This window comes from Balaenoptera ricei, chromosome 17 (assembly GCF_028023285.1).
Source record: "Balaenoptera ricei isolate mBalRic1 chromosome 17, mBalRic1.hap2, whole genome shotgun sequence".
Lineage (NCBI taxonomy): Eukaryota > Metazoa > Chordata > Mammalia > Artiodactyla > Balaenopteridae > Balaenoptera > Balaenoptera ricei.
Window position 1 is genome coordinate 22,204,253 of NC_082655.1, and position 23,995 is coordinate 22,228,247.

Consider the following 23,995-nt stretch of genomic DNA (forward strand, 5'->3'; position numbering starts at 1 on the left):
CCCATATACCTTGAATTTATCGCATGGTATTGCTAATGTGGCTTTCTTACCTACTCTGAACTGCTTGAAGGCAAGGATTATGTCTTGATTCAAGGCTGGCTGTCAACTTTTACCTTAGTGCCTAGAAAAAGAGATAGGTGCTCAGGACATGCTGGCAGAAGTCATCTGGAACTGGAGTTGAGACTCACTCTGTAATGACATTTGAAAATCTTTTCACATCTTCCTATTTTTAGCATAATATGGATGATTTGAGCCCATTTGGTCACTCATCTTTTATTTTCCAGGATATGTAGACTGTATTATCCTTTCTGATTAGTAGGTAGTCAAGATATTTACAGAACCATCACAGATTATATAAAATTCCCTCCATAGGGCTTATCATTGACTTTGAACTTGGTGTAAAATCAATTCCTGATGTGATGCTAAATGTTTTATATTTTAAGTAACACGGTTTTAATTCAGAATATGAAACCCCAGATAAGCTTCATAAATAACACTTGTGAACTCTTCCCTAAGGCATTTGTGATTAGTTGTTTAGTCCAGTAGAGAAGCGGCAGAAATGGGAAGTTGAGTATTCATTTTCTTCATTGATGACTTCCTGTGTTTAATAGTAGGATTAGTCTGTAATTGTGTTCTCTTTTCTACTGTCAGTAAAGTTTATTGTATTGAAATGCTGTATAAAATCCGTGTCTCTTTCATGGATACTAATGGAAGTAGCTGATAGTGTGAGGTGATGGAAGCATTTGATTTCTAAACACTTTTCAGTTTGCATTTGATTTCTGTTACTCGAGGGGACTGATCCTTCACAGCTGTTAGAAAATGTAAGTGGGTTCCTCTCCTGCTGTACAGATCTTTCCTTGTTTGGGAACCTTTGATGGCACAGTAGGGGCTTTTAAAAGTGTCACAAATGTAAGGCAATTTATACTGTAGTAAGCATAGAATTTTGTTGTTGCTGTTTATGGCAGAAAATTGAAAGTTAAAAGTAAATGGAGGAGAAAGGTTGCTGAGCATGGTGTGCTTGTGAAAGCAGCCTTTTTTGAATTAATAATGCCATCTCTCCTGGTCACCTGGGCTTTCTCTCAGTTTTCCTCTCCTATTTCTTCTACTCCAGATTCTCTTATTGGTGAATTGAAAAATAAAAGCAGAATAGATAGATGAATCACAGACAAGAAATAGCGTACATTTTGTCTTGATTAATGTCCTAGGTTAATATACTTGGGGGAAGGGACTCATTCAGCCATCCCATGGTAGAAGCAGTCTATTGAATAGGTCCGTGTTTTGAACTGAAGGATTTACTTATTACAGAAGTAGTTCTCCAAGTACTCTGTGAGGCCCAGTTGTTAGAACATTGCTGAGAAAAAGAAAGCACTCTGTGGTTGGAGAAGATGCCTCTTTAGTACCTTTTTATTCTCCATTAGGCTTTTACCACTTAGCATGGAGATTACAGCCATCACATTGGAATACTAACCTTAGCAACAGATGTGATCCTGAAGCATGTTACTCATTTCACCAGATGTTCCATTTCTCTTTAGGGCAAACTTCTGGTTAGTTTCTTGTATCAACCACTATAAGAAATCAGAATTTGAAGTTTATTTTAGGCAGACTATGGTTGTTTATAAATAAGAGAAAAGGCACAGTCTTTTATAACCTGAAAGACTGAGTGATTTGCATAATATCAAATAAATTGTGCTGCAGCTACATCTTACATTTTGTAATTGATATTGCCTGTATATTCTGTTTGAAAAGGTTTGGGAAATATGTATTTCAACAATATACTTATTTCTTATGAAATAAACAGTAAAGTAGTAGTCTTTGTTGATTGTGCAACAACTATTTATGATTTACATACTCCTTCCAAAAAAGCATTTGAAGCAGATATGAGTTTCTTGCTAATTTGACAATTTAAAACATTTTATAATTGAACAAATTGTGGATATTCTTAATCATAACATCTGCAGGATGTTGATTTATAAAAACAATAAAATGTTTTCATGCTATGCATACTTCCTGTAGTGTATGCTTACAGTTCAAAAGAATTATTTTCTTATCTGTTTCCTTCAATCTTTGAATTTTAGCACTAGTCATAATTCTGAGTCTGGAAAAGATTTCACGATATTCCAAATTTCTGTGTTTTTCCTTCCCATCAATAATGGTTTAGCAGTTTTATGTAGCATTAGAAGCATTACTTTGTAAAAGTAGCAGTATCGAGGAATGCATCATCTTGTTTCTTTTGAATAATATGAATATAATAGCTGCAATGTAATTGAAAAATGTGTATTAATTGAAGAAAGGGAGGAATCCTGGCATCTTTTCTTTTGGAAACTGCTTTTTTCGTGTTCATTCTACATCTTCACTGTAGGGGGGGGGGATCCAGCAAGAACAGTTTTATAGTGCGTTTCAGAAGATACACTCTCCCTTCTTCCTACTTTCAATCAAATATTTTGGTAAAAGCCCTCATGTCTGCAGGACTGCCATCTGGTGAGAACTTGATCCTTTCTGCCCAGTTTCATCTTGGCTCTCTCCAGTGGCTGTAGCATAATAGCTTCTCTTTGAGATTAAAACACAGAACAAAGACAGGCTCTTTTTATTAATAGTCAAATGAAAGGCTGCAGATTTGTGAATAGTCCTTTCTCCAGATAGAGAATTATTAGAGACAGGTCTTATTTTCTTCTTTTAAACTCTGTATTCTAAAATTGTACTAGTATAATGGACAGTTCTTACACTTTCCTTGTCTGTAAAATGGGGATAATAGTACCTACACCATAGAACTGTTGGGAGGATTATCATAAATACATGTGAGGTGTGTAGGCTAATAATCAATGTAGGCTATTATTATTCATCTTGTGGCTTAAAAAAATAAAGCTGGCTAAAATTAAAAAGAATTCAATGTATATAACCTGCCTGGGTTATATAAATCACTGAATACTGCTATGACCAGAGCATTTACAAAACAGCATCTTCATGATAAGCAGATTTTTTATTTTTTGCTTCTGCCCAATTTTGGTATTGTTTTCTTATAGTCCTTTTTATGAATACTAATATCAACCTTTTTTATTCAAAAATTGTTATGATTTAAATAAACAGTTTTAGCTTATGTCATCCATCCCTATGCACACACACCATTGCCAAATTGAGAAATTTAAATAGAAGTTGTTATAGACTGAATGTTTGTGTCCCTCCAAAGTCCGTATGTTGAAACCCTAACCCCCAATGTGATGGTACTTAGAGATGGGGCCTTTGGGAGGTAACCAGCGTTAGATGAAACCATGAGGATGGGGCTTTGGTCTGATAGGATTAGAGTCCTTCTAGGAAGAGATACCAAGAGCTTGCTCGCCTTCTTTCTTCACTATGTGAAGGCATCAGGGAGAAGGCTGGCAAGCCAGGAAGAGAGCTCTCACCAGGAACTGAATGAGCCGGCACTTTGATCTTGGACTTCCCAGCCTTCAGAACTATGAGGAAGTAAACTTCTCTGGTATTTTGTTATGGCAGCCCAAGGGAAGCTCAAAATTGGAGTAGTTAGGTAGGAAGTAAGCTGATCTCTCTCTTACTGAAGGGATACATTCATCATATAGGGCACTGTGACAATGAAAAGGCATTCTGTTTAATGTCTGGGGTATGGCTCTGTCTGTTCTTATTCCTGATACAGCAGATGTCTATTGAAATTTTTGTTTTATGACACCATCTGTAAAATGTTATTGTTTGTGGATGGTAGGTATTCTGAGATGTTTTTGACCTTAAACAATCATGTGAGTTTAGTTGATTTTCTCTGGACAGGCACTTAATGTAGTAGTCATAATTCAGCATCAGATGATTATCATCTAAGCAGAGGTCTCAGGAAAAGTTCATGCACCACAACCATAGCAAACAACATATCACAACATTTCATTTTTATATATTCTCTTGATTAGGTTGTTGAATAGAAGTAACAGGCAATGGGAAGCTAAGACTTTTACCTCCAAGAAATCAAATATTTCCTGCTCAGTTGGCTTCATACCATCCTACATGTCCTTAATAAAATTCCATTTTAATTTTGTAGGAAAGGTAAATTTATTAGGTACAGACCAAGCACTTAGAATAATTTTTACTTTTTACCTATTGTGAGTAATTTCACCAGAGTATGCATCTTCTACCCTCTTGAAATGTGACCTGTAAAATCTTTTGTGAGGGCATTTGAACCATGCTGCCTCTGAAGACAGGAATATCTTTTTAAAGAGTTTTTCATTTGGTTTTGAGAAGTCCTGGAGAAAGGACAGTAACATTGCCTAATCTAAAGAAAAGTAAAACAGAAGAGAGATGCTTAGAGAGAGAGGCATTGTGGCACTGAAAGCAAATATCATGGATATTTGCTAATTACTGTTGGTCACTTAACTTTTTATGGCCTCACATGAGACACTGTTCACTTAACTTATGCTTTTGACCTCTTTGTTTTGACCCGATTGCCAAGCTTCCTTTTCCCAGTGAAATGCTTGAGGAAGCAGTCTTCTCATCTTTCCATTGCTTTCTTACTCAACAGCTTTCAACTGATTTTAATTGTGAGTTTTGCTGAGAGCTTAGTGTGGCTTGATCTCTTCAGTGTAATGGACAGTTCTGTAGCAAATGGACCCTACTTTTATGCTCTTTGATCTGAATATAGCCTTTGACATTATGAATTTGTCTCCTGGACCTTCTGCTGCACTTCCATAGGAGCATCTGGTTTACCTCTTGAAATGCTTCTGTTACTGAACTTCTCAATTTCTTGCATCTCTTTTTTGCTTTTTCTCTTCCTATCTTATCTATATCTTTAAACTTAACTATCATTTTTGTGAGCATGTGAATTTTATTATGAATTAGAGAACAGAATGTACTCTGTTTGAACTTTTAGCCCTTGTTAAGTTTTTCTTTTTTAAGTAAGCTTTTTGAATTATAAAAAATTAATAGAACAATATTTCAGAGAATTTGGAAAAGAGGAAAAATTATCCATCTTGTATCTTTAACATAATGATGATTAATAATTTGGTATATTTCCTTCTAAGTATGCTTTAACATTTTAAATTTTAGAGTGCTTTTACCTTTTGTATCTGTTTCATATTATGTTGCATATTATTGTGTTTTTGAATGCTTTTCACCATTGTTAAAGCTGTATTGTGAACTTTTGAAGGCATAAATGTATCACAATTGACTTCTTCCTGTTGTCAGACGTATTAGACAATTTCTAGTTTTTTGTTATAAAGTTTTTGATGATCACTTAAAAACATACCCCTCCCTCCAGTTATGAATTATAACCTTTTTGCTGATTTCCAGCAGAGGAATCAGAGTTAAAGGACATAAATGTTTTTATGGTATATTGAAAAGAATTTTGGCTTGGTAGCTGGGAACATCTAGCTTTGAGCCATGGTGGTCACTTACCTATTATGTGGGCAATTTACTCATGTAACAAATGGAAAAAGTAATATCTTCCTTACATATGAAGTATAGGGAGTATCTGATTTATTGATTGAAATATAGGTGCTCAGTAAGTAGAAGCTTTTCTTAGAGCCAGCATTTTTCCTTAAAGGTTGTTGCTCTCAGTAGTATATGAGAGTATCATTTAAGTGTGACCATATACTTTACCACACAAATTGGGAAATTTTAGTTCCAAACCAATGCCAAGTAATGTGGGCTTTGGACAAATATAAACTGGAGCCCAGCCACACTTGGAACATATGTCACCCTGCAATTAAACCACATCTTCACCATCATTGTGCATATTTTTTTAAAGTTACATATTTCTCAGGTGAAAATTGACATATTTTGGTTCAGATTTATTTGATTACAAATAATGTTGAATTACAGTCTGCCCAATGGAGTAAAATTCTCCATTTAAACATAATCTTAAATATTATCTTTATTTTCCCACAGTATGTTCTTCTGAAAAAGACATAAGTAAATTAGCTACGTAATGTCGATTCATTCTTTCTAAATATAGAGACAGTCTTCTACAGTGCTCATTGAGGTTTCTAATCCAGTGTTTGCAGTGTTCCAGATTGCTTTCAGGATTTTTTTTTCTCCTTGATATTAATTACTCTGGATAAACTTGCATTTATTATTATTCCTTTTGTATATCATAAGGAAAGCTATCATAGGATTCATCTGAGTTGTTTTTTTTTTTTTTAAGAAGGACTTACTAAAGCACCACTTGTACCAGGCAGTGTACTTGGTGCTGAGGACACAGTGGTTTTATTGTGAAAATGTAAACACAACAAGGTGATTATAGTGTAGTGGAATAATCTTATAAAAGCAGGAGCACGGTACACAAAGTAAGGGCACTTAGCCTGGACTAGGGAACCTGGAAAGTTTCCAGAAAGAAGGGGTTTCTGAGCTAAGACCTGAAAGATGAGTAATACATGTCTAGCCTTTCCCTTGTCTGCCATGTATATTAGTACTGCTGTATTAATTCAGGCTTGTGGTCTACCCACCCTCCGGTCTTTCTATAATTAGTGTTAGTAAATAGTATCGTATCAGGAGACAAGTTGTAAGAAAGCATGGTCGCCATAATTGGCCCCCAACTTGCAGATCTCAACTGCACATGTATTTGTTAATAGTTTTTCTAAACCAATTGGAAGTCCTTCATGTCCCTGGCCTATATCACAGTTTGATAGTAGTGAATTTTATATTGAAACACTTAAAATATGAGCATTAAAAAAATTTATCCTTCACTTTCTGCCTTCAAATTTTGGTGTTTTCAGAGGAAAAGGCATTGAAACAATTGTGTTCATATACATTTTACATATTGAAGTGTAAGCTTGATTATGACTTTCCTGGAAGACTTCTCTACATTCCTAATAATTGTTAAGTTCTTAAAGCTTGTATGTGTGCTCTAAAGGATAGTGAGTTGGTCAGTGTGTCTCGGATGATAGTTAATATGGTAGTTTGTTTTGGTTACCACTTTTACATCATTTACATATTTTTGTTTGTCGAATTTGGATTTTTCATTCTTATTATTGTAATTCCATCTCAAAAATGAGGGGGGGGGAATGGTTCATTCAATCGTAAAAATAGTAACAAAATCACTGTGTCTCAGAATAATATGTGATAATGGAACAGGGTTCCCGTGCCTACGTCAGTGTTCTGAGGAGAGTTGGGGCTTGCTCCTCAGGGAACATTGGCGGTGTTTGGAGACATTCTGTGTGTTTTCGCTTTGGGGAGCACCGCTGGCATCCAGTGTGTGGAGGCCAGAGGTACTGTGCAGTACGCTACAACACACAGGACAGCCACACGACGAAGAACTATCTGGCCCAGAATGTCCGCAGAAACTCTGGCCTCAGTGGAATGTGGATCTGTATATGCTAGGAATGAGAATCTAAGAATGTGATGATTTATACAAGCAATAAAAGAAAAGTGAATAAGAATCACTGTGGCACATGCCTCGAAAGTAGTTTTTATGGACTTCTTGAATAATTTGCCCCTAGTTCCCAAAGTTTTTGGTTATTTAAGAAACTTTGTCAAGTGGTGGCACAGTGCCACCAAAACATTTGTGTGATTTAAAACTACAATGACAATTTTTATAAATCCATAAAGTTTTTCCAGGACAAATGTAATACTTTCCAAAGAACTATTTCCAAAAATAATGAATCTTGTCGCTAAAGATGGACAAGAGTCCCAACTACCAGAGCATCATTCAAAGTAGCACCTTTTTTTTTTTTTTTTAAAAATAACACAAGTAGAAGTTGCACTATTGCAGATAACCTTGTAAAAGCAGCTGTAAAGTTAGTGACAAATGCTTTGTTTGGAGAGAAAGCAGAGTACCTATATCCTTTCCTTTACAAAACTACTGTTAGTTAATATTTTGTAGTTTCAATCACATAGAAGATGCAAAAGCACTTCCTATTAAATGTGCATGTTACTAGCCAACTCAGCTTCACTGTTGATGTGCACAAAAGCAGTCATCCTTAGCATATATGTGATTCTTGTATGAAGGAAAAGTGCCAGGCGATTTTTTTGTTCATCATGGAAAATCCATGATTCAAGAGAAGAATTTTTATTTAACAACTGTTTTGTGAGTTATATAGACTAGAAAAAGTACTGATAGAGTACAGTTGTATTTCTGGCAAGAAAAAAGCATTGCTGCCACAGTGCCTGCCCACACACTACTTTATTTACAGGGAACAGCTTCATTGGCTCTAGAATTCTCCTCCCCTCCTCTCCTTTTTTTTGCACCTGAACATCTGTGAAATTGGGATGTACTTTTTAATCCATGGTGTTTTATGATTAAAGTTGCTAGCTCTCTTTCCTTTCTTACGCTTTAGTGGAGTTTTAGACTTGATGAAATAATGCTATTATGCTTTTCAATCTTAATTTAGTATGGAAGAAAATAGTGAAGATAATAAAATTGAAATTTCAATCTTTCAATACTTATCTTCAGAATATGTTCAATGAAAAATGTGTGGGAAGAGATTAAATCTGACCCTGCTTTTCTAACCTGCCTGTGAGGAGAAAGATACCTGTATGAATCTTTGACGTGAGAGTAGAGGTTACATTTTTATACCTTCTTTATAACACAGTCAATGACAGTAAAAGCTATTTTCATTCCTTCCTTCAAATAATTTGCTAAAGTGGCATGTTTTAGCTAAACATGTAGTATCTTGAGTAGCTTTATAGTATTAATTTTGAGTAAAAATACCACAGTTTTTAACATTGAGATTATGATACTGGGATGAGGAAAGTGTCCCCACTTTACTAAGCCTGGATAATTTTAATTTATTGGAGGAAGAAATGGATGAGATTGCTAGGCATATTAAACTACATCTCAATAGTGCAGCAGGATATGAATAGCTCCAGAGCTTAATGAAATCAAGGATTAGAATCTAGTCTACTTCATTCATATATGTAGCATCATCTGACAGGAACGAAATGCTGGCTGCTTCTCCTGATGAGACCTACAAGTCTGAGTAAGGAGCTGCTGATTTAGTAGAAATAGAACGAGAAAAGAACCTTCTTCGATATATAACCTGTAATCCAAGTCACCCATCTCCAGGCTGTATATTTAAACCCTGGAGGTAAATGCAAATCATCTCTGTCACTGATACACAGCAGTTTTGTTTCGTTTTTAATTTTATTAAAACTTTTATTTATATAATTAAAATTAGAATAGCTTTTTAAAAACTTGAAATCAGTGGTTTTCATGAGTGCAAATGTCCATTAAACGTTCTGCAGATGATTCAAGTGTGAGAGAGGTTGTCCCAGTTGCTTGTTTGTCTGAAATAAGGTTGTGTTGGGAGGAAAATCTAGTGATGTTTTTTGAACCTCTGCCCCCTCCTTCAGGGATTAGCCTCAGGCCTGTTTGCTGTGTGAGGAACCCACTTATGCTCCGTAGTCTAGAACTCTTGTCACTTCTTAAACTGTGATCCTTGTTATACTTCTCCCCTTCTTCTGACCATTCTTATTGTTAGGGTTTCTAGACCATAGTTTTTAGTGAAACTGACTTTGTCCCCCATTTATCTCTGGAATATTAGCACCTGAAGGCACAATAGAGATAGTTGATTCCAATTTCAAAACCTAGCAAAGAAACACATGAATTTTTATTCGTGGGGGATTTTTATCTGGTCCCTGCCTTAACTCTTTTTTTTTTTTTTTAATAAATTTATTTATTTATTTATTTATTTATGGCTGTGTTGGGTCTTCGTTTCTGTGCGAGGGCCCTCTCTAGTTGCGGTGAGCGGGGGCCACTCTTCATCGCAGTGCGCGGGCCTCTCACTATCGCGACCTCTCTTGTTGCGGAGCACAGACTCCAGACGCGCAGGCTCAGTAGTTGTCCTGCCTTAACTCTTTTAAAAAATGTCAGTTTTCTCACAATGGTAATCATTGCCATTTTACTACTGTTTATCATGATCACCATGACCATGTGATAAGCATTAATCCAAATCATTTTTTCATTTGAGATACATTAAAAATTAGATGATTTTAAAACTGTATTTTTAAGGGCAGTTTGGTTATTTGGAGGTTTTCCTCTGCTTTATTTTATTGTATTTAATGGCAAAGCCAAACATGCCATTCAGGTCTGCTGTTTTCTCAGCCTGCAACTATTCTTCTGTGCTGTATTATTTTGCAAAGTAAGAAGCCAGGCCTTTGATTCCCAAGCTTGATTTCCTGGTTGTTATTAACAGAGATAGTTTGTTCATTTTAAAGGCCCAGAGAACTATATGTGATTATCCAGATATTTTCTCTAGGGAACATTAAGCATTTGAGCAGACCCAGGAATGCTGGCTGTCACCCTGCTCCTCTCTACTAGAATGTCAGCTGCAGGAACCTTTTCTGTCTTTGCCCTGTTGCTGGACAGCACCTAAAAGTCCAGCACATTATAGCTTGAAATAAATACTTGCTGTGTGAATGTATGAAGGGGTGAATGTATGAAGGGATGAATGTATGAATTTGCTGTTCAAGATTTTTCTTCCCCAGAATATAAGGAGGAAGCCTCTGTAAGCTGTTTGTATTGCCTTTATCTGACCATCAAAATCTATTCTGCAAGGAAGAGATATATATATCCTTTGGGGATAAAAGAGGGTTTTTTTGTTGTTGTTAAGGTGATATTACCTGGTTTGAAAATGCTTTGAAAGATTGCAGATGGCACCTTTTTTCAAGGCTCGGCATACCCAGCTCGCTCTGTATCTGGACACTGCATTGAGGGACAGTTTTTTTTGGCGGTTTGAGTTGGGGGTGAACAATCTGAAACAAGTTCAGGGAAAGTAAAACAAAGATAGCCTTTTCCTAGATAGTTATTTATGCTTCCCTAGATATTTATTTATTTATAGTTGTGCAGTGTATTTCTGTCAGTGCAGCCCATAGAGGTTAATTCTATTTCAAACATCTGGCAGGATCCTGCCTGCCAATCGCGGAAGAGAATTATTTGGTCTGTTTTGTAGCCTTCCAGCATCTTTCTGTAATACTTTTCTTGCCTTTCAATGATTTTTACTTCTTGCCTGTACGCTGTTTCATCTTCCTCTCTAATCCAAGAGGTCCGCCATAGAAAAGCATCCTTAGGAACCTCAGATTACATAATGACAACTGATTAGACAAGTCTCAGTAATGGCTTCTAGAGATCTCTGTGTAAAAACTCCAAAAGATAACAGGCTTACTGAGTTGCTTGAAGATGGTTTTTAGTGTGTGACTGACTGTAGAACTGTATTTCAAGGAACGTTTGTAACATAGCAGGATAAAATTTGTGCTAAGTGTATTTTTATAACATAACACTTTTGCTAGAGCTTTCCCGCAAAATGTGTATTCTTCTCAAATGGAGAAAGGTTACCTCTCTGTTGGGATCACCACTCCTTGCCTTTAGAACAGTCTTAGCTTACTAGCTCCGGTCATATCACCTGGTGGGTAAAGGAGTGTATTTTCTCTTGGGAATTACTAATCTAAATCACAGAGTTGTTTAGATGAAGCCTCCATCCAGCTTCCTTCATGATGGACTTCCTGGTCCTGGTAGGACAAGGGTAAAAGTGACAATCTGTTGGGTGTCCTGCTGGGGTTTCCTTGGGACCTTCGGCCTGTCATTTTTACTCTCCCTGAATGGTGTGTCTTTGGTGATCTCAGTGCTGTCTGTGCTACTGTTTGTCTGCCCCTGAACTGAATTGATTACTGCTTCACATCTTGCCTCCTTTCCACCTTCCCCCTACATGTGCACAGAGGAGTGGAAGTTCCCTGAGAGCCAAGACCACATTTGGCTTGTTCTCCATTGCATCTCAGTGCTTGTTACTCTTTTTTGGATCTTAGCCCCTTTGAGAATTTAGTGAAAGCTTTACACCCTCTCTCCACAAAAGTGCATATTTGTATGGTTTTGGGAAAAAGAGATTGTAACAGGAAAAGTAACACGGCCTCATTAAAAACAAGCCACAAGGATCAAGCCTCAGATTTATTGTGGTGGCTATGAGGGCTTCTGCTTGTCCATTTTCTCAGCATAGACCTCTTTATTCCTTACCCCATAAAAATAAGTTTGCGTGAAGCTGAGTGTGTAGGGGAAGAGATGGGGGCAAGAAAGGGTTGGATGGAGAGTGTGGTTACAAGTACTTCTGTTTCTATGATATAAATAATCCATGGGAAATTATTTGCTCTTCCTCACCTTTTCTTTTCTTTAACTCCTGTCACTTTCCATTCTTGCCAGCTTTCCCTTCTTTGCGTTGCAGTTAAGGATACTCTTAAAAGATTCGTGTCCTTCAAGCTTTCTTCTTATAGCATCTTTAATACTGATTTTCTAATCCAAATTGTCCTGATGTTTGAAGGTAAAGGGCACTGTCTTTGGACAGTTGAGGCTGCAGGAGTGGATCACCCTACTAAGTGATAGGTGGCACGTTAGGAAGCTGTTTGCTGTATTGAACTGAGCTGAGCTCCGTCACTTGCGTGGGCAGTATTTCCAGTAACCTTTACTCAGTCAGTGCCTTGTGTAAGGTGACACTGCTGCTCACTCTTCCTTCCCATTTCCCCCCCCCCCCCCCCCCCCCCCCGTATTCTCAGCACGGTTTCTAAAGTCACCTGTTGGGGAGGGGGCAGGGAGCTTATTTCCTTTATTTGGAAGAGTTACAAATGCAATCAGGAGATAGAAACTTATATAGCACAATGCAATTATATTGTTATATACCCAGTAATAATAGAACACCCAAGATTACCTTTTCTCGAAATCTAATTTCTGTAGCTTGTCTCTTTATTGACTCTGTTCTTTATTGTACTGAAAATAATTAGCTTATAGTTTTAGTATCTAAGAAGTATTTTTTCCTTTTGTAATCCTTTTTCATGGTAGACTGTTTTTTTTTTTTTTTAATTTTTTTATAGCTACTTTATTTATTTATTTATTTATTTTTGTCTGTGTTGGGTCTTCGGTTCGTGCGAGGGCTTTCTCTAGTTACGGCAAGTGGAGGCCACTCTTCATCGCGGTGCGGGGACCGCTCTTCATCGCGGTGCGCGGGCCTTTCACTATCGCGGCCCCCCTCGTTGCAGGGCACAGGCTCCAGACGCGCAGGCTCAGTAGTTGTGGCTCACGGGCCCAGCCGCTCCGTGGCATGTGGGATCTTCCCAGACCAGGGCTCGAACCCGTGTCCCCTGCATTAGCAGGCAGATTCTCAACCACTGCGCCACCAGGGAAGCCCGGTAGACTGTTTTTTGATCATATTCATATTTGTACATAAACTTTCCTTTGACTCAGATAAATACCATAACCTCTAGATTATAAATAGCATTTCTGAATGATAGGTGATGGTGGAAACCCACTGAGCTCTTCTTGAGGTCATTCAGTGCACCAGGCTCTTGTTGCTAAGGCTTTCATTTATCCTCTTTACTACTTCATGAAGTCGATACTGTTTTTATTCCCATCTTACAATGGCAGACACCTAGGCTGAGACAATTTGTCATAAGTCACACAACTAATATATGTTAAAGATGGTGTCTTAGTCAACTTGGGCTGCCCTGACAAAATACCATAGACTGGATGGTTTAAACAACTGGATGGTTTAAACAACAGGAACTTATTTTTCAGTTTTGGAGACTGGAAGTTCAAGATCAAGGTGCCAGCAGGGTTGATGTCTAGTGAAGGCCGTCTCCTTGGGTTGTGGCTACCTTCTCACTGTGCCTTCACACAGCCTGATGACCCAGTACTGCCTATGGATGGAGAGAGGAAGCAAGCTCTGAGGTGTCTCTACTTATAAAGGCACATACTCCATTGTGAGGGCCCTACTCTCATGACCTCAACTAAAACTAATTACTTCCCAAAGACCCTGTCCCCAGATACCATCACATTGAGGGTCAAGCTTTTAACCTATGAATTTGGGGTGGGTCACAGTTCAGTCCATAGCAGATGGTATTCAGACCAGGTTGGCTACTTCAGATTCTGAATAGTCTGGTACCATATTCTGTTCTCTGCTCCCACAGTTTAGGAGCTCTGGTATCCAGATTATTTGGTGACCATGTTAAGTGTAATAATTTGGCCAGCAAAAGAAAATGCTATTGATACTTGTGTACGTACTCCTTTAATATTGTATGTATTGCACACTTCTTTTGCCGAAAACCATGGAAAATAAAGGTAAGAATAAATAAGAAAACAAAAATCATCTATGATCCCACTCCCCGGAGAACTGTTGCCATTACCATTTTAGCATATTTCTTTCTAGTTTTTCTCTTTCAGAGGAGGGCGCAACCTAGGTTACTCACATATTCTGCTTTTTTTCCTCCTCTTGGCATCTCACGAGCATTTTCCCAGTTAAAATTTTTAGAAACATTCTAAATGATTTTTGCCTTGGAGAAAACAGATTTGAGAGCTACTAAGAAAGTAGAGGACTATATGAGCTGAGTGTGGGAGAAGGTGGACAAGATTGATGACTCAGGGCCTCTCACTGAGGGAGAAAACATAGAATTAGTAGGCATGGAGGGTGGGATTGATAAAGTCAGTGTATACTTTTACCGAAAAATGCTCGTTAAGCAAACAGCCATCTGGACTGGAGGTAAGTTTTTTAAGTTGCCATCATCATATGGTTGGAAGTTGAAACCACCATTTTCTAGGTGGGGAAGTTAAGGTTCAGAGAGAGAAGTAAATGCGTTAATTGACCACCAGCTCCTATTGAAGAGAGGGTACCTTTAAAGCTCACGTCACTGTAACTTTTATCAGGCTCCCAGCACAGGTGATACTCAGTAAATGGTTTCAGAATGAACAGTATTGCTTGTATACTGCAAACAGTACTTCCAAAAAATGATCATTTGTTCTGTATTTTGAATATTTAGTGCTCACTACTGATGCATCCCATTCTGTGTTTTGAACAGCCTGAGTTTGATAGGTAGTTTCTTACAGGATGAAGCTATTAATTCATTTTCGTAGCCCTTTCTTCTTTTATTCCCCTGCTGCTGCTGCTGCTGCTGCTTGTAACTTGTACAAACTGTTTTCTGTGTTATGACTCATGAGCCGTTCTCTCCTTGTTTTACTTTAAAAACCTAGATTTATAAAAAAGGTAAATCAGTTGTGATTGTTCTATTAGAGAAATGCTTTTGCTTCTCAAAAAACTGTACAATGGTTTTCCTTTGAAACCCCACATGAAAATTTCATTTTAGGCTTAAGAACGAGATAAAAGTCTTACCTACTTTGGGATCTTATGTTTTTCTCCCTTTGGATAATATAAATTACCATGTTTCCCTTTTTGATTTGACTGCCAGAGCCCAGAACTAAATTTGTGTGTTTTAACCAAAATATCTATGGCTTGCTTCACTTTGTTCAGGTCTCTGCCTCACCTTCAGTTTCCACCTTCTTTAATCTAATTTGTAATTTCCCTAGATGTGATTTTACTGGTTATGCTTTTTAATGCAAGCTACTTCGTGTCCTTTGTGAACATGGTAAGATGGAGATGGATTGATTTATCTATCTATAATTTCCTAATAATTGTGACCCTTCTCTAGTACATTAACAACAATTAGGTTTTTGAAATATTTCTTTTAGTACCTAACTTTGTGCCAGCATTAAACAAATACTTGATATATAGCTGTAAATATGACAGGGCGTTACCTGTCCTCATGAAAGAGCATGAAATACATATTTTTCTAAACCCAGAGATTCTCATTTGGTCTTCTAACATACTGTGCTCCTAATTGTAGCAAGTGGTAGCAGTGGTCAGTAGGTTATTCTTTAAGTGAGAATTCTTCATGGTGATAGGTAAGGAAAGGGGGTCTATATCCCCTTGCTCCCATCAAAGTGAATTTACTTTGTTTGTGTAAACAGATCTCAAATGACATACAATTAACTTAGTTGCTGTTCTGTGTCATTCACTTACGTGCATCTGTTTTCATGACCAAGGACATAAATGTATATATACTTTAAAAATTCTCGTAACCTTAGAGAAATAGGATTTCTTGGCTGTGTTTCATGATTTGGTTAAGAAGATACAATATGAATTTGTTGCAGGATATACACAGTATTTTCTGTGAAGAATCCAGTTTATTTCATAGGAGACTTCTTGAGATACATTAAAACCTCTAAAAAACCCTGATTTCCAATAATTTTCAAAGCTCTTACTAGTTTTAAAAGATAAGGTAGCACACACATCCTCTTCCTTTATTCCCAGCTTGGCATACAGAAGAAATTACTTGTCAGAATTCATAAACACTTTAAAGAAGAAATTAAACCACCCAGGACAAATGAACACTTTAAAAAATATTTCTGGTAAGATTAAGAAAGGCAGTATTTTTGTTATTTCTTTTTAAATAGAACAGGTTAATATCTAGGTAGAGTAGAATTTATATTGGACTCTATATTTCTCTATATTGTGAGAAATTGAACTCTTACCATAGTTCTTAAGCAGTCCCAGCGTGGCCTTAATAACAGGTGTATTAATTGCGGGGGGTGAGGGGGAAAGGATGAATACGTAATGCAGACTGGGTGAAGAGAATATGGAAGTTTTAAGAAATACGTACTCTCTAGTTCTCTCTACCCAAAGTAGACTCTTATTTAATTCTTTTTTCAAATGCACATTCTGTTTGCTTAAATCTACATCTGCTCCTAGCTTTGAGCATTGCCTGAAACGTATGTGTGGCTTGGCAGAAAATCTGATATGAAGAGGAAAGCACAGAATAGTTTGTCTTATTAAATGATGAGGCAGAGCCTTCACAGTTCATAGCCTGCCCGCGCTCACCGTGTCTCATGGTGCTGCTGGGAAAGAGGGTTGTGATAATTTTCTTAAAAGCCCTCCTTAGATTAGCCCTAATGCTAGAACAGATATATTTTGATGTATTCCACTTTCCTGTCATGTTTGTTGTTATCATTGATTTGTTTCAGAGTTGTGGGGTTTTGTTTGTTTGTTTGCTTTTAAAGCCGTTTGCATCTCTTGGTTGAGCTTAGTTTGTTTCTTTGTTTCAAAGAGCATGTACAACTACATCTGGTCTCTCTTTGTTCCTTTTCTTGATCTGTTTGTGCAGGTCATCTTTGATCTGGTCCAGTGCTTAGTTTCAAATAGTAACATAGAATGCAGTGTTTTAGGAGTTTGATTACATGTTTGTGATAATTTCAACTTTGACATTTAAAAATCTTTGAAGGTGGTTTTATCACTTAAAATCTTACTGGTAGTGCTAAATTACTAGTTAATTTAGTGATCAAACATGCGTAAGCTGTGGTTTCTGAAAACCTAGAAATTGTGTATTTCTGCTGTATCTCTATTATGCTTTATTGATTCAGAAATAATTCACTCTACACTTTACTAATAAAGAAGAGATGAGATTCTGTAAATGGATGGTTGCCTGGGCTTCGGAGTCGGAAAGTCTAAAGTCCAGTTGAGTCCTGCCACTTTACAAGCTGTGGTAAACAGCTTTTCTAAAAGGATTTCAATAATCGTGATTAGCTCATTAGAGTTATTGTGAGGAATAAAGTCAGATAACATATGTAGACCACTTAGCAGGAAGTGTGACATAATAAGTGCTCACTAAGTGCTAGTTTCTTTCCTGGTGCTTAGTCTTGTCCTTTTCCTCCAGGCTATATCTATGTATATTTTTAATAAGATTTTATTATAATATATTTTTAAATGATTTGGGTTTATTTGATACAATATTAAGTAGTCAAATAAGACAATAGATCCATTGAATTGTTTTTAATTTTTAAAATTTAAATTAGTTTATTACTTGGTCCTTTAATTGTTCCCCAATAAGACATCTATAACCACCCCGCCACCCGCCCAACAGTCTGCCAGACAGATAGTTTTGGAGTATGCTTCAGCTTCAGTTTTCTACTTTCAGCTCATCCCAGCCTGGCCAACTGTGGTAATTCTTTGTTCCAGTTTTTTGGCAATAAATTGCATTTCATGAGGGCTCAATTAAAATAATAAAATAAAGATGGTTTTTAAAATGAAGGTGAGGAATTGGAGGTGAAAAGAATGCTGATTAATTATTGTGCTGAACTGAAAAGCTTCGAATTCATTGTCCTTCCCCGTGATCTTAAGGGGAACTCATATCTCAAACTCTTGTTCGGTTGTTTGCCAGTGTGTGAGTCCAGATACAGCATTTAAATATAAGGCAGCATATTATTTTCAGTGTTTTCATATTTGGAGATAAAACAAGAGAAAGCCCAACAAATGTGGTGGATTTTTGTAAGGAATAGTTATTGGGCAGCCTGCCTCAGTTAAGACTGTTTAGCTCTAGGCAGTTTAAAATTGACTGTTTTGCAAAGAGGGTATCTGGAAAAAGTGAATGTGAATACACTGGTGCCAGATTGCGGGCAGTTACTCGGTGTTGTAAACCAAGCTCTCCTTTGCTTGCGAGCGGCTTAAGCAATGAAGGCAATTGTAGAGTTTGAAGAGATTTATAAAACTTCACCTCATTTTTATAATCCTTCCAAATTTTGTAGCACCACCTCAATTGCATCTAAGTGTAGCTTTTGTATTAGTAATTTGAGTTGGCTTGGTAGTAACTACCAATTTGTCTTTGAAATTCATTTGCTGTGCACTGTTTCTCCTCAGTCAGTCGGCAGGGGGTTTGCTTTTTAAACTAACAACGTTTAAAATGTTCTTTCCTAAACTTCTCACTACACAATTCTGAGCCTTTCTATTGAATATTATCATATTTTAAAGTAATCCCCCTCTCCCCAAAAGTTTTCCCTTGCTATTCATCTTTGGAAAGTTCTCCAGAAATATTTAGCCATTAACTCAGAAGTTAATATCGTTGGTTGAAATTGCCACTTGGGCTTCTGTTAAATACGAGAACTTTAGAACAAAAATGAAAGTGTCTCTAACCCTGAGCCAACTCGGCAGAGTTGCCAATAAATGCTTGTCTCTTATTTCATTGATCTGTATTAACTCAACTATAGGGAGGTGTGGCACTTTATATCAAGGAACTTTGGTTTTCTTTTCCTTCTCCTTTCTCTTTTGTTTCTTTTGCTGTAATTCTCTTCCTTCTGAGAGATAGGAGTGAACCTTATCTGTCTAGCCACATCTTTTCTACCCTTCTTTTTAAAACTCCAGTGGCGGGTGGTGGCGGGGAGAGGGTAAGTGAGGATGGCTGGGAATGAGAAGGAAATAGCACCAGCCCCTACTCACCAGAGCCTGCGGGCTGGGACACACGTCCTCACAGTCCTTTCCAGATAGCACAAGCCCTTCCCCTTTCTGTTTACCCAGTGTCCTAGCTAAACTGGGTCTCTTGTTTGTGCCTCACCTGCCCGCCCCCGGTATCCCTCCCCTCCACCTCCAGCATAACTCCTGAGAGGGACTAGACTAGCAGAGCCACTAAAACAGTGGCATTTGCCTGGGAGATTAGAATCTGGAATGATCGTTCCTTATTTCCTGTGTAAAGTTTACTGGCATGTCACTGTATCACGACTTTTTTTTCCTTGTCTGAGGGTAAATGGGTGTCAGCTGGTGTGGCAGCTCAGCTCAGTTGATTAATGGGTGTGTTGGGAGCACAGTTTTGAGACAGTTTAGTGGGACAGTCTGCTGTGCATTTCTTATCTCCACTTAGGTTTACCGGGAAGCTTTTGTAGGGTTTGATTTTGTACTTTTTGAGAACTTGGATTGGAGGAGGAGGAAAAACTGTGAAAGGAGACAAGGGTCACATGTCTGTGTTAACATAAGAACAAGGACATAGACCTAAAAGACTGCAGAGATCAAAATTCACTTGGCTGTTTCTGAGTTGTCTCTTGCTTGCATATAATAGAACAAATATGACTTCTTCAAAAAAATTTTTTTTTATTAAATCGAAGTAACCTCTTTAAACTGTGCATTTATTGGAGCCTCATATGTGTAGTTCCAGCGAGGACTGGACCTCAGTGCACCCCAACTTCACTTTGGAGCTCTAGCACCCTTACCCTCACCTTTTCAAGGATCACTTGTAGTCTTTTTAGATCCTTTCTTGCTCTGATACCTCCAAGAGGACATTCATTTAAAAAAAAAAAAAAAAAGTTGTGTTTCTTAATTTAAAAAATTGGAGTGGTAAGTCTAAACCTAGATGAAGAATGACCTGAAATTTCACATACGTTTTTTGTGTGTAATAGTGAAATTCCAGTTCATTGTAGATTTTCAAAAGCAATTTTATTAACTCACCTGTCATTGCTTTTAACCCTTAAATTTGTATTTTCATCCTATGAAAACTCTTATGACCTTAAAAATAAATTTTTATTAAAGCCTCGTAAAATCTTGTATGTCATGATTTTCTAAGCTGTGGAAGAGGAAAATAGAAGTGCTCCCCCCACCTCCAACCTCACCCATAATATAGAGGTTTATTTCTTCATCCCTCAATCCCCAGAAATAAATACATTGGCAATTATTACAATGGTAACTCCGAGGGCGACAGGCTTCATTCATAAGCTTAGTATTTAGTCTCTTCTCTAGCTGAGAGAAACACTTCATTTTCCTCCTTATCGTTAACCAAGGGGCTGTAAGATGGGTAAGACTCTGGATGAAGAAGGAATCTGGAGGTTTGCTACTGATTGTAAAGTTTTCTACTTCATGCATCCTGAAAATGCTATTATAAAATCTGTTGTATTCAGGCTGTTTGACTTAGTAAGATTACAGAATATTTTTCATAGGAAAGCACTTTTATTTTAATTATTAATGCATGCTACCTGCTTTAGTTTATAGAAAAATCATTACTTGTAATTAGCATATCCAGTGAACAGTGTGGAATCGTAGCATTTTGACTGGGATGAGCTCTCAGATCTTTTTGGAGATGGGAAAACTGAGCATCAGAGAAGGACAGCAAGATTCCCCACGGCAGAAATCTCAGAGCCGACATGAGAACCTAGATCCGGGTCTAGGATTCCGGGTCTTTTCTTCTTTTCTACTATTGCCAGTTGGTAGAATCTGTCTTCTGCTTACATTACAGCTAAATTGTACATTGACAGATGTTTTAGAAGTACCAATTTTAAAAAACTCATCCTATAAAATCGTGTTTGTACTGTCAGTTGCTTGGTAATTGCTCCCTGTCTCCTCTTTCCTATCCCTTTAAAATAAATATTAAATTTAGTTCTGGCTCCTGTTTTACTGGTGATATTAGAATTTTTCATTCATAAGTTACATTTGATTAAATTTTACTAGCCAAATCAGTGATTTTACTTTAAAAGAGTTATGAAATTTTAAAGCAGAAAGAGACAATAGCGATGGTTCTATCCCAGTTTTATGTGGTTGATAGGAATCTGTTAAACTGGCTAGGAAGAGGGGTATCTTGTATGCTAGAGAGCGAAAAATTAAGATAAAAGATAATTGATTCAAGATTACTGTGTTAATTTTATACTGCTTCTTCTTGAGGCCATCATATTGTATATAAAAAGAAAACTTCAAAAAACACATAATTCTTGAGTAGTTGATGAGTTGGCTGCCATCTTTTATCATAAGAAATATAACCTTCCTTGGAATAAGCAGATTTATACTTTCTTTACCTAGTAAGACGTGTTGAAAAGACCGTGTCCATCTGGGGAAGTTTCTTTTATACTTTATGATCCTGAATTTTGTTTGCTTTGTAAAACCGTAGTGCTATAACCAAGGAAATGACAGACATTTAACTTTACTTTTGCTAAAACCTGATTAAGAGTTTTGAAAATGAAATGGTTAGATTTTGAGTTAAGCAAATATGTTTACTCAACACAGTCATGCATTTTTATTATAATAGAAATAGCTTGAATATTATGTTAACTATAAAATTTTCTCCTGTTTTACATATTTGCTACTCATTATTGGCCTATATTGCTTTTTAGAATACATTATTTATTATAGTGTCTGCACCCATTTTTCTAGTAATACGGCTTTGAGTTAATAATATACATTATAGTCATTAATTTGACATGTAAAAGTCATCCAACTGTTTCATTCTATACATGGCGATTAAAATATAACTATTCTAATGAAAAAAAATACTGGTGATTACTTAACACAAAGGAACACACAGACAAGAAAAAAGAATTCTTTTCTAAGTTTAGCACATGCAGCAGGGGGCACCAGTTGAAGGCAAAAATGAATTCTTATATTTTTAATCAGCTACAGCTTGTATCCTGTTCATACTTAAATAATGTGGTAGTTAATTGTTTTCCTGTTGGTTTTCTTGATGGTTTTAACTTCTCAGTTCTAAAAGCTGTGTTGAAGACATCGATAACTACTCTCAACTTATTAATTCAAACATAACTTCTTAAAACCAACCAATTTAGTAATTACACAAATTTTTTCCTTAAAAGTGGAGACACATTTAATAAATAATTACTTGTTTGGAATAAGGCATTATTATTACATTTTTAATACTGTTTCTACAAAATGTGCTTTTGTTGATGAGAAGAGGAATGCCCTAATGATTTGAAAGCTTAATTTGTTTTCTTTACATGTGAAGCGAATGAATTTAAAATCTGGAAACCTGTTCCCTTTAGCTAATAAATAGTTGTGTAGAAATTTGTTTCCAGAAGGGCTTGTTTTTAATCTGGGTAATGTCATTACATAGTTTTTCTTTTGTCCCTCTCGTCCCCATCCTCTAGTCCAATATCAGATGGAAATGATGCGGAGCCTTCGCCATGTAAACATCGACCATCTCCACGTGGGCTGGTACCAGTCCACATACTACGGCTCGTTCGTCACCCGGGCGCTTCTGGATTCTCAGTTCAGTTACCAGCATGCCATTGAAGAATCTGTCGTTCTCATTTACGGTTAGTAGGAGTTTCCTTTATTATTCTTTTCTTCCCTTAATATTATTACTACTACTACTATTTTTGCTTTCTGTCTTTTCGCCTCTAAGAGCAGCCTGGCAGGCCTTCTCAAGTAAATACCAAGCCTGTTTCTGCAGCAGCCTCAGCAGCAGCTAAGTCTAGACAGGGTTTCCTTCTTTCTGTTTATTTTTCTTGCTATCAGAGCCCTGATGTGTACATTTTGGAATGCTGGAGTAGCTGCTTCATTTTTATTCCTCCATCTCCCCTCCCTCATTTGAAGGGGCTGGTGGAACTAGACCAGATGTCTAACAAACCCCGATTGCTAGAGTGTCTGGCTCTGTACGTGACTGACCAATCGTAACACAGTGTGCCAAGTTTTTTTTTTATACCTCTGACAGCAGCGTACAAAACCTGGACTGTTTCTTAGCACAAAGATTTTTTTCTTTTCGGCCTATTTAATGGTGTTTCCTCAAGCTCTCCAGACCAGATGTTCTGTGCTGTATCAGAACTGTAGGCAATTTAACAGCTTTATAGCCTTCCCCCTCCCCAAACACTCACAGTTTGCCATATCTGGCAGACTTGCATATAGTTTCCAGCTGAGAAGTAAATGTAACGTCCTGAGTATCTGTCAGAAAAAATACTAATGAATACGATCAATCTTATGAGCTGCCCCCAAATTGTTTCAGTATGTTAACAATTGGATTACAGTAAAGAACAAGTTGTTAAAGTGTACTTATACTGGCTGGAAACATTGCATCATCAGACCTTGATGAATTTTCCACTTGTTTCAATCTATTTTGGTTTTCATTTTATCACCTATTGCTAAAAGTTTCACTGTGTTAAGTTTCAGGCAACATGAATGTTAACACAGGTTTTAGGCGAATATTGGCATGCCGGAGCCGTTATCATGCAGCAAGTGCTAAGCTCCCTTACTCACGGAGTGTTTAAGCAGTTAGCTTTGACAAAATTAGTTTCTCTAAAACTAAAGAGACACTTGTGATTGCACTTTGACTTTAGTGGTTTTGTTTTTAGAATCTGCTTTAACTAAAAAATTTGAACAGTGATTGTTAGGATGGATAAATTTTGGAAGGGCTGTTCATTTAAATTAGTGGACTAAGAACTACACAATGCGTCCAGTGAATTTTCATGTTTAATATTCATTAGTATTTTCCTTCTAATTATACAAGATGTATGTAAGATGTATAGAACATATGCTATATTTAATTCTTGTCAAGATTGCTGGTTCTAGCTGAGGAATAGATTTGAAAATAACTGTGTTTTTTTATCTTCTGTTTATACTTTCGGGAGGAAGTTATTCTGCCTATTATAAGTAGGATGATAGGTTCCTGAATTTTCACTTACTGTTTGCTATGCTGGTTTGAATCTGCTTCAAACTGTGTTCTGATTATTTAT

The 23,995-nt window shown here is 37.0% G+C and overlaps 1 protein-coding gene across 1 annotated transcript in view; it reads left to right on the forward strand.

The window, feature by feature from the left end:
* Positions 1-23,995, forward strand: part of EIF3H (eukaryotic translation initiation factor 3 subunit H) — an 89,844-nt gene that overhangs the window by 52,470 nt on the left and 13,379 nt on the right. The window contains exon 3 of the mRNA XM_059902013.1: positions 22,415-22,582. Coding sequence (XP_059757996.1) covers positions 22,415-22,582 — 168 coding nt within the window. The remainder of the gene's footprint in view (positions 1-22,414; positions 22,583-23,995) is intronic.